We start from the raw sequence: 12851 nt of genomic DNA, 5'->3' as shown, positions 1-12851 counted from the left end.
CCCCTGGGGCAGGACTCAAATAATTTTTATGACAATAACTTGAATATAAGCCTTTAAAGTGAACAATTTTAATTTTTCATGTTAATGTTCCATAGACTTTAACGGTGTTCTGGCAGCTTTCGAATTTGCCCCAAACACCGCATATTGTTCGGTGTTCTGCAGAACACCCAAACAACCAAAGTTCGGCCCAAACTCATTGCTAGCACCAAACCGTTTACCCATCCCTAGTGGAAACCTTTCAAGAAGATCTGAGCAAAGGAATGGGGTGGGCAACTACATGGTAAATGAGGTTTAATGTAGAAAAATTTAAAATAATTAATTTGGGTGGCAAAAATATGAATGCAACAAAAATATAAATGCAACCTACTCACTAGGGGGTGAACCTCTGGGGGAATCTAGGATGGAAAAGGATCTGAGGGTCCTAGTAAATGATAGGCTCAGCAATGGCATGCAATGCCAAGCTGCTTCTAACAAAGCAAACAGAATATTGGCATGCATTAAAAAGGGGATCAACTCCAGAGGTAAAGTGATAATTCTCCCGCTCTACAAGACTTTGGTCCGGCCTCATGACTTCACCTAGAGTATGCTGTCCAGTTCTGGGCACCAGTCCTCAGGAAGGATGTACTGGAAATGGAGTGAGTACAAAGAAGAGCAACAAAGCTATTAAAGGGTCTGGAGGATATTGATTATGAGGAAAGGTTGCGAGCACTGAACTTATTCTCTCTGGAGAAGAGGCGCTTGAGAGGTCATATGCTTTAAATTTACAAATACCATACTGGTGACCCCTCAATAGGGATAAAACTTTTTCGCAGAAGGGAGTTTAATAAGGCATGTGGCCACTCACTAAAATTAGAAGAAAAGAGGTTTAACCTTAAACTGAATAGAGATTTCTTTACTGTAAGCCCTTGTACACATGATCGGACATTCCGACAACAAAATCTGTTGGATTTTTTCCGACTGATTTTGTCCAAAATTGGTGTTGCATACACACGGTCGGACAAATTTGTCGGAAAATCCGATCGTTTGGAACCTGATGACGTTCGTTCGTTACGACGGGACTACGTTCAGGCTAGTAGCCAATAGCTTTGGTCTTGTAATTTGATCTGAGCATGCTTGGCACTTTTTCCGATCAGAATTCTCTACAAACGATCAGACAAAGTCCGATCGGCTCATGTTGTCGGAAAATTTTATATCCAGCTTTCAAAATTTGTTGGTCGGACATTCCGATGGAAAATGTTCGATGGAGCCCACACACGGTCGGATTATCCAACAACATGGTCCGATCGGACATTTTCCGTCGGAATTTCCAACCGTATGTACAAGGGCTAAGAGCGGCAAGGATGCGGAATTCCCTTCCACAGGCGGTGGTTTCAGCGGGGGGGGGGGGGGGCATCGATAGTTTCAAAAAACAATTGGATAAGCACCTGAACAACCGCCACATACAGGGATATACGGATTATCCGACAACACGGTCAGATCGGACATTTTCCGTCGGAATTTCCGACCATATGTACAAGGGCTTAGAGCGGCAAGGATGCGGAATTCCCTTCCACAGGCGGCGGTTTCAGTGGGGGGCATCAATAGTTTCAAAAACGATTGAATAAGCACCTGAACAACCACAACATACAGGGATATACAATGTTATACTGACATATTATCACACACATAGGTTGGACTTGATGGACTTGTGTCTTTTTTAAACCTCACCTACTATGTAACTATGTAACATATGCTGCGGACGCGGTTCACAGCATGGGGTCTGATGCATTCCTTTTGAAATGCAGACTACAGCTGCCCCGGAGCTGCTCCATTGAGAGCCGGTCACACTCTCCTGTAATGCGAATTCGATGTGGGGAAACCTGACATTGCCTTTATTTTTTTATGTGCAGTTTGTAAATATTTAACATTAACTGTTCCTTCACAGGAGGACATTTAACATACAGATTGGATAAGACTCCTGGTATCTTGAACCCTACCACTTGTATACATGTCAATAACTTCATTATGTTTATAGCCTCCAAACACAGCTTTCCCATGTATGATGTGTAAGTAAACTTTTCAATATGTCTATTTCATGTGCTGTGCTTTTGAAAATTAATGTTTACTGCAATTTTAAAACTATTTAAGTGACTTTTCAAGAAAATTGGAAAGCACATTTCTTAATGACATCCCATACAGTAGTCCCCTCTTCTGCGGCATCTGGATTTTACCAGGTCTGGAAGCCACATTTACAGATTTCAAATACTATGAAAGACCTGGATTCTTTCCTTAATGTGCATATTTTAACTGGATACTGATATTTATAGGTAAAGTTGATTCAGGGAATATCCAATTGCTTCTTGGGGCATCAGGAAGGAATTTTATTTCCCTGCTGTAGCAAATTGGATAATGCCTTGCTAGGGTTTTCCACCTTTCTGTGGGTGAAGGATTCTGTATATAAGATTGTATGATTTTTTTTTATTTTTATTGGTTGAACTAGATGGATGTGTCTTTTTTCAACCCAACTAACTATGTATCTTGTCTCAGGTGAAATCTGCGCCATAGACAGCGGTGCCTGTCTTTCGGTAAATATCTCCTAAACCGTGTAGGTTTAGGAGATATTTCTTGAACCTACAGGTAAGCCTTAATCTAGGCTTACCTGTAGGTCAAAGTGTGTTGTAAGGGTTTACAACCCACTTTAAAGTCTACTGCCGTAAAAAACAACATACAGTTTGCTGGCATACAACATTCTAGCATGAGCTGAGACACTAAACGCCTTTCAGAGGAATAGCAAAGGCTTAATCAATATGCCGATCCCATCTTCAAAGGTCCACCTAGAGCAAAAAAACATTGAAATAATATAAATATGGTTATGAGAGGGGGTTTGAGAAGGGGCATTTAAAACACCTAGGGAAACATGTCTATAAAAAATCATGCAGCTCAACACTTTTTACAAAAGAAACATTATGTGACCCCAAAAGCATTTTTGCTTGGTACAAATTCACACAGAATTACAAATTGCACACACAGTCAGGGGAATTCAAAATGACCATAGCACCATACCTGCTCTGTGCAGGGGTTTTACGCAGAGCAGCCCAGATCCTCCTCTTCTCCAGTCCTACACCAGCACTCCTGGCTCCTCCCTTCTGCCCCCACAGCAAACAGCTTGCTCTGAGGGCTTCCAAGCAGGTGCGCTCCTGAGCCGCGGCTCTGTGTGTCCATTCACAGATAGAGCCGTAGTTCGATCCGCTCCCTCCATCTCCTGATTGGCTCACTGGCTGTGATTGACAGCAGTGCCAATCGGGAGTGCGAGTCCCTGGAAAGGCAAGGCTCTTGTGGACACCACTGGATCAAGAGGTAAGTATTAGGGGGCTAGGGGAGTTGCTGCACCCCCCTTTACAACTACTTTAACCACTTCAGCCCTGGAAGAATTTACCCTCTTCCTGACCAGGTCTATACAAATGCACTGATTCCTGTGTAAATGACACTAGCAGTGAAGAGGTTAACCACTAGGGGGCAGTTAAGGGGTTAAGTGTGTCCTGGGGAGTGTTTATAACTGTGGGGGCATGGCTACATGTGACATGTCACCGATCACAGGGAGCAAAAAATCAGTGACACTGTTACTAGGCAGAAGGGGGAGATGCTTGTTTACATTAGCATCTCCCCATTCTTCTCCTCCGTGAGATGATCGCGGGTATCCCCGTGGCAATCGAGTCCCCATGAGTCGACCCACGACCCAACTCATGGAGCTTGCTGTGGGTGCACGCCCTCAGGCCGCCTCTTAAACATACAGGTACGTTAGTTTGCCTATGCGAGCCCTTCGTATATCGTATATCGGCATGAGGCGGTCGGCAAGCAGTTAAGAACTATCTGTGCCTAATTCAGGCAAGTAATTGCACTAGTGTTAGTAAAATTACCAACAGGTTCAGCAAATTCTTACTACCACAAACACAAAAGTAAAAAATCTGATGGATTTTTAAGGCACCACAAAAAAAAGTAATTCAAATCTTAAAATTGCCTTCCATCATAGTTTTTCTTTTTTACTCATTATAAAAAATACTGACATACATTTAAAAGCCATACAAATTCAAGTATTATGACAAGACATTTTGGAATATTTCCAAGATAGCAAGGATAACTCGCCACAAATTTGTGGTAGTGTTGAATTGTAAGTCTTGTTAACTTAATGCACAATTTCACTGGCAAGTTGTAAACTTGCAGAGCACTTGAAGCACAAGTTTGAACTGACACTTTTCCAATTTGTAGCAAATTTGCATAGCAAGTCTCTAGCAAGAGCAAAGTTGCAGTGGTAAGTCTACAGCAAGAGCTCTGCAAGTCACAGTGACCCCTGTGCTGGGATGACTATCGCACAACAAAAACTGAACCAGAACTTGCAGCATACTTGCAGAACCTTTGCAAAGAAAGTTGATCTGGAGTTATGCAATGCAGACTTGCTACAATTGTGCAACAAACTTGTAAAGCCTGGCAAGTCTAGCAATATCTTAGCAAGTAATGTTCAAACTTGCAGCTAAATTGTATGCTATCTGGGTTACTGCCTTACCTACTGGATACAGCTGATCTCACTTACTGAACACAGCTAATGTCATGGCAATGCCCATATTTTGGAAATAACTTGTCACAGAGCGGGTGGGTCTAAAAGGGAACTGAGAGACTAGTTGCCCATGGGTTCCAATCACTTTTGAATGATAGTGCACAGGAATGGATGGATTTGAAAGCCGCTATTGGACTAAATAGCGGCTATGGATCTACCCCCTGCCATTCTATGTCAATTAAATGTGCTGCAGACCTGATGGGGATCTAGTCTCTAATTTCTTCATCAAGCTGCACCTACCCCTCATACAAAAATCCTTGGCCATTCACCTGTCAGCGTGATGGATGCAGTGGCCGGGGAGGGAGTGCAGGAGTAAGTCCACTGAGAAAGGAGTTTCCAGCGTAAAAAGGAGCAAGCACAAACATTGGAACAAACATTGGGAGCAAGCACAGACACTTTCCATTCTGTGCCCAAATGGCTTCCTAAAGGGTTTCTTTATGAATTTCCCCAAGTATGTAAAGCAATTGAACAGTTTGTGACAGACCTCAGACTTTCATCCGGAAGCTATACAGTACATTCATGAATATTAATGGAACTCTTTTGTAACAAAATTGTATTTAGAAAAATCCCCCCCCCCCACTCCAAAGAAGTTAATACAATGTGCTCCTTTACTCCTTATTTAAAAGTAAATTAATATTGCAAGTATCAACAAAGCAGCTAGTTGCTGAATCAAATTGCATGACATCAGCTATTCACAGGCAATCAAAATCAAATGCAGAAAAAACACAAACATCTGTGGGAAATGTCGGAGATCACATACGGTACATGAAAAAGTTGTCCTTTAAATGGCCATGTCACAAATGCAAAAACGAACAACCAATATGCTGAGATGTATCATACAAAGATGTGCAGACTATTGATGCAACATCTAAGGATGATTTATCCAGGTGAACTTGTTGCCATATCCAGGAGGTGATCTGATTGTAAGTGCAGACAAAAAGATCAGCCTTATGACTTTTTTTACAGAAATTGCAGTAGGGAAAAAAGCAAATCAAAATGAAACTGGAAACACTTTCAGAGACCCTCCCCACATTCTGTAACCAATCACCAGGTCTGGGCACTGTCATATAGGAATAGAGAGGGGGAAGTAAAATACGTGTAATGTCACTGCCCCACCTCTCCACCTTCTCCAATCATAGAACACTTTCCATTCATCAAGGAGATGGGAATCATTCTCTGAATATGTAAAAAGTCAAAATATAACACAATAAGGGAGCCCCCAAAGCTGCATAACCCATAAGTATACAACAAAAACACAGGAACATTTCCACAGGGGTTTTTTTTAGCAGCAGAGAGTTGGTGTGAAAATAGTTGATGTAAAAAAAATTATAATTTATTTGACAGACAATAGTAATTTAGTAATAGTAGTGCGACAAATACAAACATGGAACATCACTCATAGCAAAAAACTCTATGTACAAGCATGGTTTGCCAATTGTATTCGTAACATATGTATCCACATGAAAAACCCCGATGCATTTCAACCCTTACGATTTCCGGTCTCTTCAGGGGGATTTATATTCTAGGGGAATGTCAAAATATCTAATTAAAGACTTTGGACAATATAGAAATATATATAGGTATAATATTTCAAATTAAGCAAAAATATGTCTCCATGCTCATAGAGATATAGTTACCAATGGGTGTATGAAGACATGAGGACGTGTCGCATGAACCGGCATTGCAGGATTATAACCATCCAGTGATCCCATCGCTGCCACATGTTCCCCTCGCGCCCTCTGGGTGGGTGCATAGTCCACTGAGCTTACAGGGGGCCACGTTATGGGACCCAGAGAGGAGGATGGGGAGTAAAACACCTGCAGATGGACATGCAAAAAACTTTTTGTAGGTCATCATTAAATATTAGAGGTAGTATATAGAAGTGCTTGGCAGTTATAGGCTTATTACTTGGTAATTAATGAATTCATATTGTAAAAGAATTAAACTAGTTATATACAACATGGCGTAGTTTCTTCATTAGTTAGTTATATTAATTATAAGAGGGATTAGCTGACAGTGAGAAAAGGTGGGTGAGGGATAGGGTGTGGAGATGTGATGGGTGAAGTGAAAATGCATGATGTGAGGTACACTGATGACGGGGCAGGGGGGGTGTGAAAGTGAAAACAAAACCAAACTACTGAAAAAGAAAACTGAAACAACACAAATGGAAGTGTGAAAAGAATGATGCATGCGTGTATGTGTGTGAGTGAGAAAGAAAAGAAAAAGGTGGACAATTGAATAAGATGGTGAAAGTGAGATGGATCAAGGTGCCAAACATGAGAGATATGACACTGAATGCTAACTGCATAAAGTGAGGGAGTAGGATTATGATTATATTACTAAGAAATAATATTGTGTAGGTTAAGTAGTAATGTTAATAAATGAATGGGTATCACATAAGTACAAGGATTACTCAGTCATAATCATTCCAAAAGCTACACTTACCAAGCACTCCATCAGTCTTGTATTGGTGTATGACAGCACTACCAGGGAACACCTCAGGATCTCCTGGGAGCTGTGGGATTTTAAAGTATCTGCATGATTTGTCCATTGTCTGCAGGTGTAGGACCCCACCCAATCCACCCTCCCACAGGTCTACAACACCAAAAGGGCGTCGTCCGCATGGCCCCCTCGGCGTTCTGGAAGGCATAAGCCCTGGCCTAAGCCATCGCCTCCGACGCAAAAGCGTGACGTCACTGACAGTCCGGTGGCGATCACGGAACGCCGCCGGCACGGAGAAAGCCCCCCACAGTGGCCCAAAAAGGACTCAACTGTAGGGAAGCAAACATTGGGGAGAATCGCAGATGACATCTGCGTCTCCCCACCGCGCCGGGAAGCGGGGCGGAAAAGAGGCACCCCACCCAGTGGCGCGGGGCTGAACAGAGCGGTTTGCACCAAGGGGATGGAGAAAAATAAAACACTGCAATGCATGCAAAGTAGTACAAATAAAATAATTTACAGGTGAGCATATGTTAATATATGTATATTTTTGGTAGAAGGAGCCAAAGGCATATACAATGCCATCAATTACATAAAAAGATGGAGGGGGGAAGAAAAGAGGATAACTTTTTGCACCCCAAGGAAAAGGATATACTCCTATGCTCAAACAGTGATTCCACTTGTCTGAGCTCAAATGCAGGTGCCTTTCATTATAGGCTATTGCGCTTTGTATGCGTCCCTTTGTCACCTCAAGGGTGGCTAAAGGAAAAATACCTGCATTATGATTTCTCCAAAAATTGGCAGTATGTCTTGGCTCGTATTAGGGCTCACATGTGTTAAAAGGGGGAAGAAGCGGGTGTTTAGCCACCCAATTGGTATATGTAAAAAGGAAAAATATAACACAATAAGGGAGCCCCCAAAGCTGCATAACCCATAAGTATACAACAAAAACACAGGAACATTTCCCCAGGGGTTTTTTAGCAGCAGAGGGTTGGTGTGAAAATAGTTGATGTAAAAAAAATAATTTATTTGACAGACAATAGTAATTCCAAATGAACAATAATACATCATGGTAGTACGACAAATACAAACATGGAACATCACTCATAGCAAAAAACTCTATGTACAAGCATGGTTTGCCAATTGTATTCGTAACATATGTATCCACATGAAAAACCCCGATGCATTTCGACCCTTGCGATTTCCGGTCTCTTCAGGGGGATTTATATTCTAGGGGAATGTCAAAATATCTAATTAAAGACTTTGGACAATATAGAAATATATATAGGTATAATATTTCAAATTAAGCAAAAATATGTCTCCATGCATATAGAGATATAGTTACCAATGGGTGTATGAGGACATGAGGACGTGTCGCATGAACCGGCATTGCAGGATTATAGCCATCCAATGATCCCATCGCTGCCACATGTTCCCCTCGCACCCTCCGGGTGGGTGCATAGTCCACTGAGCTTACAGGGGGCCACGTTATGGGACCCAGAGAGGAGGATGGGGGGTAAAACACCTGCAGATGGACATGCAAAAAACTTTTTGTAGGTCATCATTAAATATTAGAGGGAGTATATAGAAGTGCTTGGCAGTTATAGGGTTATTACTTGGTAATTAATGAATTCATATTGTAAAAGAATTAAACTAGTTATATATAACATGGCATAGTTTCTTCATTAGTTATATTAATTATAATGAATAAAGCCCAGGGCCGAGTGGCTGATCTACTGCGTGCAGAGGGTCAGTTGCTCAGCGCAGGACCTAAAAGCAAGTAGAAATCACTGTGTTAGTGGTGTCTACTTCAGCTTCCAGGGGCATCAGCCAGGTATGATATATACAGAGCTGGACCAATGTATGTAACTATATATAGAATACTCATGCCTGGAATTATTCTTTAAAACGTATTTCCACTTTAGCAGTCATATCTGAGTAAACCCCACTATATGTTTGGTATGTGTTAACTTTTCACATAGCTTACCTAAAATAAATAAATTAATATTTATTGCCTGATCTGATACAGTAAACTGATTTTAAGTCTAGCTGCTAGTTATGGCATGGGGGGGGGGGGGGGGGGGCTCAAGAAATTTTTTGCCCAGGGTCCAATCAATATTAAAGATTGCCCTGGTTACCTTACAATGGTAAAACCCAGCTACTAAACCTTTTCCTTAGGACAGACAGTGTTCAGATCTAGTACAACTAGTAAAAGAATATATTCCTATGCGGTACAGACAGGGCGAATTATGGCAAACTTAGCTCTTCAAACCCTTCATAAATGAAGTTCAACAGGATTCTTCCATGGTGAAAATTCTAGAAAATTCCACAAAGTTATACTATGTGAATGTGGACATGTAACAACAAATATAAAATAGTTGTTATCCCTATTTGGCTGCAAATGTGGACATACATGTAGGCAGGTGCAGGCTATATATCCTTCAAGCCTGTAGGTGGCATTGCACAGCTTTTCTAGGTGTAGAGTCTCTCCCTTGTGGGCTCTAGCAGCCATTTTGGGGAGGAAGGTTGTTTTATTGGATGCTGAAATCCCACAAGATCGTCAGAAGCCAGGAAAATCTAATAACAGGGGTGCCCCACATCGTTAGGGCATTCCTGAAGCATGAGTAAGGATAGTTCCTCACTGCCCAGGATCAGGATTGATAGAGAAGGGAGAGCTTCCAGATGATAAGGAACAGGGCAGGGCCTTCTTATTGTGTATACTACAGAGACAGTACAAGCGGACAGCCTCATACAGCAGAGAGCTGTGTCACCAACTAAATAATACTATATGACCACCCCTCCGCGGGAAGCACTCCTCTGGTAATTGTTGAAAAATCCAAGCAAAGTGGGCATTCTATGATAGCTATTCTATTGTGCCTCTCTCTTCAGTGCATTTCTAATACTGCTGTAATTGTGTTAAAATCAATAGAAGATAAATTCAGTGTTTATGTGACTTTTTGGTGGTTTCTCCTGAGTTGGCTATATATTCCTTGCCTGGGCCTGCTTACTATATACTATGAGGGTGCTGAAGTGGTAAATTAGGTAGTAATAGAGCTTGGACAAGGTATAAACAAGCACCTTATGGTAGTCATCCTATTTAAATCTGTCACTATTTAATCCACCATGTAATTCATTTTTAATACATAATCAAATGAACAGTGCTGCTAAAGTATTGCTAAATGTAGGGTATACAATTTATTCATTCGGCTTGTCTAGTTGGTCCTATTTTGGAAAAACATTACAGCATGCTTTTTAAAAGTAGATCTGCTCTCAGCACAGGCTATGTGCAGATCTGTGATAATGTCATTGCTACTTTAACAAGGTAATATCTTGTTTTGCAAAGGCATCTCCTCCAAAGTAGATATGTTTATGTTGGGGCCATTGCCAGATATATTTATATGAATGCTTTTGTGCCCACAATTCATCTTTAAGTGCTGTTTATATATATATATATATATATATATATATATATATATATATATATAAAGGGCTATACATGTAACCTGTATTGTTTTTTGCTTCAGAAATAATTTATACAACACTAATCCTGGTTTTGACTGGGGTCCATTCAGAACACTAGCAGAGGAAGCATGGCTGTCTTCAAATCCCCCCTCTGCATTCTTATTCCAGTTTCAAGAGCCAGGAGTCTATGTTCTAAAACTAAGCAGTAATCATTATAAAAAGATGGTAAGTTATGTCTGGAATTTAGATATAAGTATAGTGTGCAAGGCCTTATTTTATTTCTTATAAGATATTTAAAAGCATTATATTTTTTTAAAAAGTAATGAAGGTAATCTAAGAGATCAGACATAAATATACTGTATATAGTAGAAAAAATCGAATAACAGAGTAATCACTGTTCAGTATGTGTTTGAGAAAAGGTTCTATTTACCTGTCATGATCATTTTTAAAACATGATTTCAAAACTGAATGCTAACAATGCTAATGTGAAAGATTTTACAAAATATTTGCAGTTATATTTCATATTTGCTTATTTTCTGTATTTGCAGTTCTATATATAGTTCCACTTAGCCACTGTGCTGTGGGCTTGGATCTTCCAAATTGCAGCACTAGGGTTGTCAGTTCAAATGCCAATCATATTACTGCCTGGAGTTTGCATGTTCTCCCTGTACCTGCATGGGTTTCCTCCAGGGAACTCTGGTTTCCCCCTACACTCCAAAGACATGCTTGTAGGTTTATTGGATCCTGTCTAAATTGGCCCTAGTATGTATGAAAGTTAGTTAGGGACCTTAGATTGTAAGCTTCCTGAGGGAAGGGACTGATGTGAAAGTACAATATATATGGAAATTGCTGCGTAAATGATCAGCACTATTTCCTCGTTCAATGTTTTTATTTAATTTTATTGAAGAAAAAAGAAAAACAGTGGAGTGTATACAATAATATATGGAATACTCTCAATGTCAAACAAGTTTTTAGTTATATACATAAATATATTGTAACTTACAATATAGAGTGAATGAAGGGGAGAGAAAAATAAAATAAAAATAGAAGCAAACAACATGTGCAATCTATGTATAAAGAACAATAGAAGATCGAGCAGAGAGTTTCTGGCCAATTTGTAGGTCCTAAATATTATGCCTCCAGACCACTCCTCCCCCCCAAATGGGTACAATCTGTGGAAGAGTGGGGGCATTTAGATATAGCAGCTATTGCGATAACCAGGGTTGAATTAAGTGAGAAAAAAATATATATATTTAGAACAGGGTCATATAATACTTATTCCAGTGTTTGTTTGCTAATAATAAACAGTCAGATAAATATTACATATTAATTGTAAGTAATAGAAAATGAAGGGATAATGAGAGCGTATCCCATAGGTGTGGATCACATAATCACGAAATATAAATCATCTCATAGTATATGACACTAATATATTAAGTTATAAGAAATAAGGGTATAAACAGTAAATCAAAAAGAAAAGAGAGAAAGAAAAAAGAATAAGAAGACTCTCTCCAGGTGGTAATCCGACTACAAATAGAAACATGTGGTTAGTTAGTAGGAAATCAAGTATTCTAGTAGGGTAACAGTAATGACTGGTCAAAATCAGATAACTAATGTTTAACCCATGGTTGCCAGATCTTGCAAAATGTATTAATATTATTGTCCTCAATGGCTGTCATCTTAGCATATATGAGAGCTCTTATCATTCTGTATTTAGCTTCCGCAACTATCAAAGTTTGTGACTTCCAAGCCTTTGCAATAGTTTGCATGGCTTCAGTGCTAAGATAGATAAATAGCTGAAATTGAGCATGGGTTGGTGTTGCAGGTTTCAAGTTTAGAAGTGCCAAGGCTGGGTCTAGAGGAATAGAGATTTCCAAAGCTGTAGAGGCCATCGCAAAAATATTTTTCCAGAATTCTTGGTCCACTGGACATTGCCACCAGCTATGGAAGTGGGTACCTGGTGAAGAACAGCCTCTAAAACAGTTAATTGGATATGTCGGGATATATTTTGCAATTCTGGCTGGTACCAGATACCAACGTGCTAAGACTTTAAAATTTGTTTCCAAAGCAAAGAAATTTGGGAAGTCATCAGTGTCAAACGCACGGTCCATGTCCATAGCCCATTTATCTGTGTAAGAGAATAATACTTTGTTAGGAATTGCATTAAGTTGTTGGTATAACAAAGAAATTAATCCTCTTACATGTGGGTCATTTTTACAAATACGCTCAAATTGTGACATTTGATTAAGTGTTGATCCTGTAGTAAGGAGAGGGGTGTAGAAATTTTTGACTTGTAGATAGCGAAAAAGATTTCAGATTTGGGAAGCCCGTAAGTTTCACAAAGCATTGGAAATGCAAG

The 12851-nt window shown here is 40.0% G+C and overlaps 1 protein-coding gene across 1 annotated transcript in view; it reads left to right on the top strand.

Moving 5' to 3' along the window:
* LOC143932952 (uncharacterized) overlaps positions 1-12851 on the top strand; it is a 156608-nt gene that overhangs the window by 47229 nt on the left and 96528 nt on the right. The window contains exons 9-10 of the mRNA XM_077455884.1: positions 1925-2045; positions 10555-10717. Coding sequence (XP_077312010.1) covers positions 1925-2045; positions 10555-10717 — 284 coding nt within the window. The remainder of the gene's footprint in view (positions 1-1924; positions 2046-10554; positions 10718-12851) is intronic.

This window comes from Lithobates pipiens, unplaced genomic scaffold (assembly GCF_037356315.1).
Source record: "Lithobates pipiens isolate NorthernLeopardFrog02 unplaced genomic scaffold, aLitPip1_a1.2 Scaffold_27, whole genome shotgun sequence".
Taxonomy (NCBI): Eukaryota; Metazoa; Chordata; class Amphibia; order Anura; family Ranidae; genus Lithobates; species Lithobates pipiens.
The sequence above is the reverse complement of the archived record's forward strand: the minus strand, read 5'-3'. Positions and strand labels throughout refer to the sequence as shown.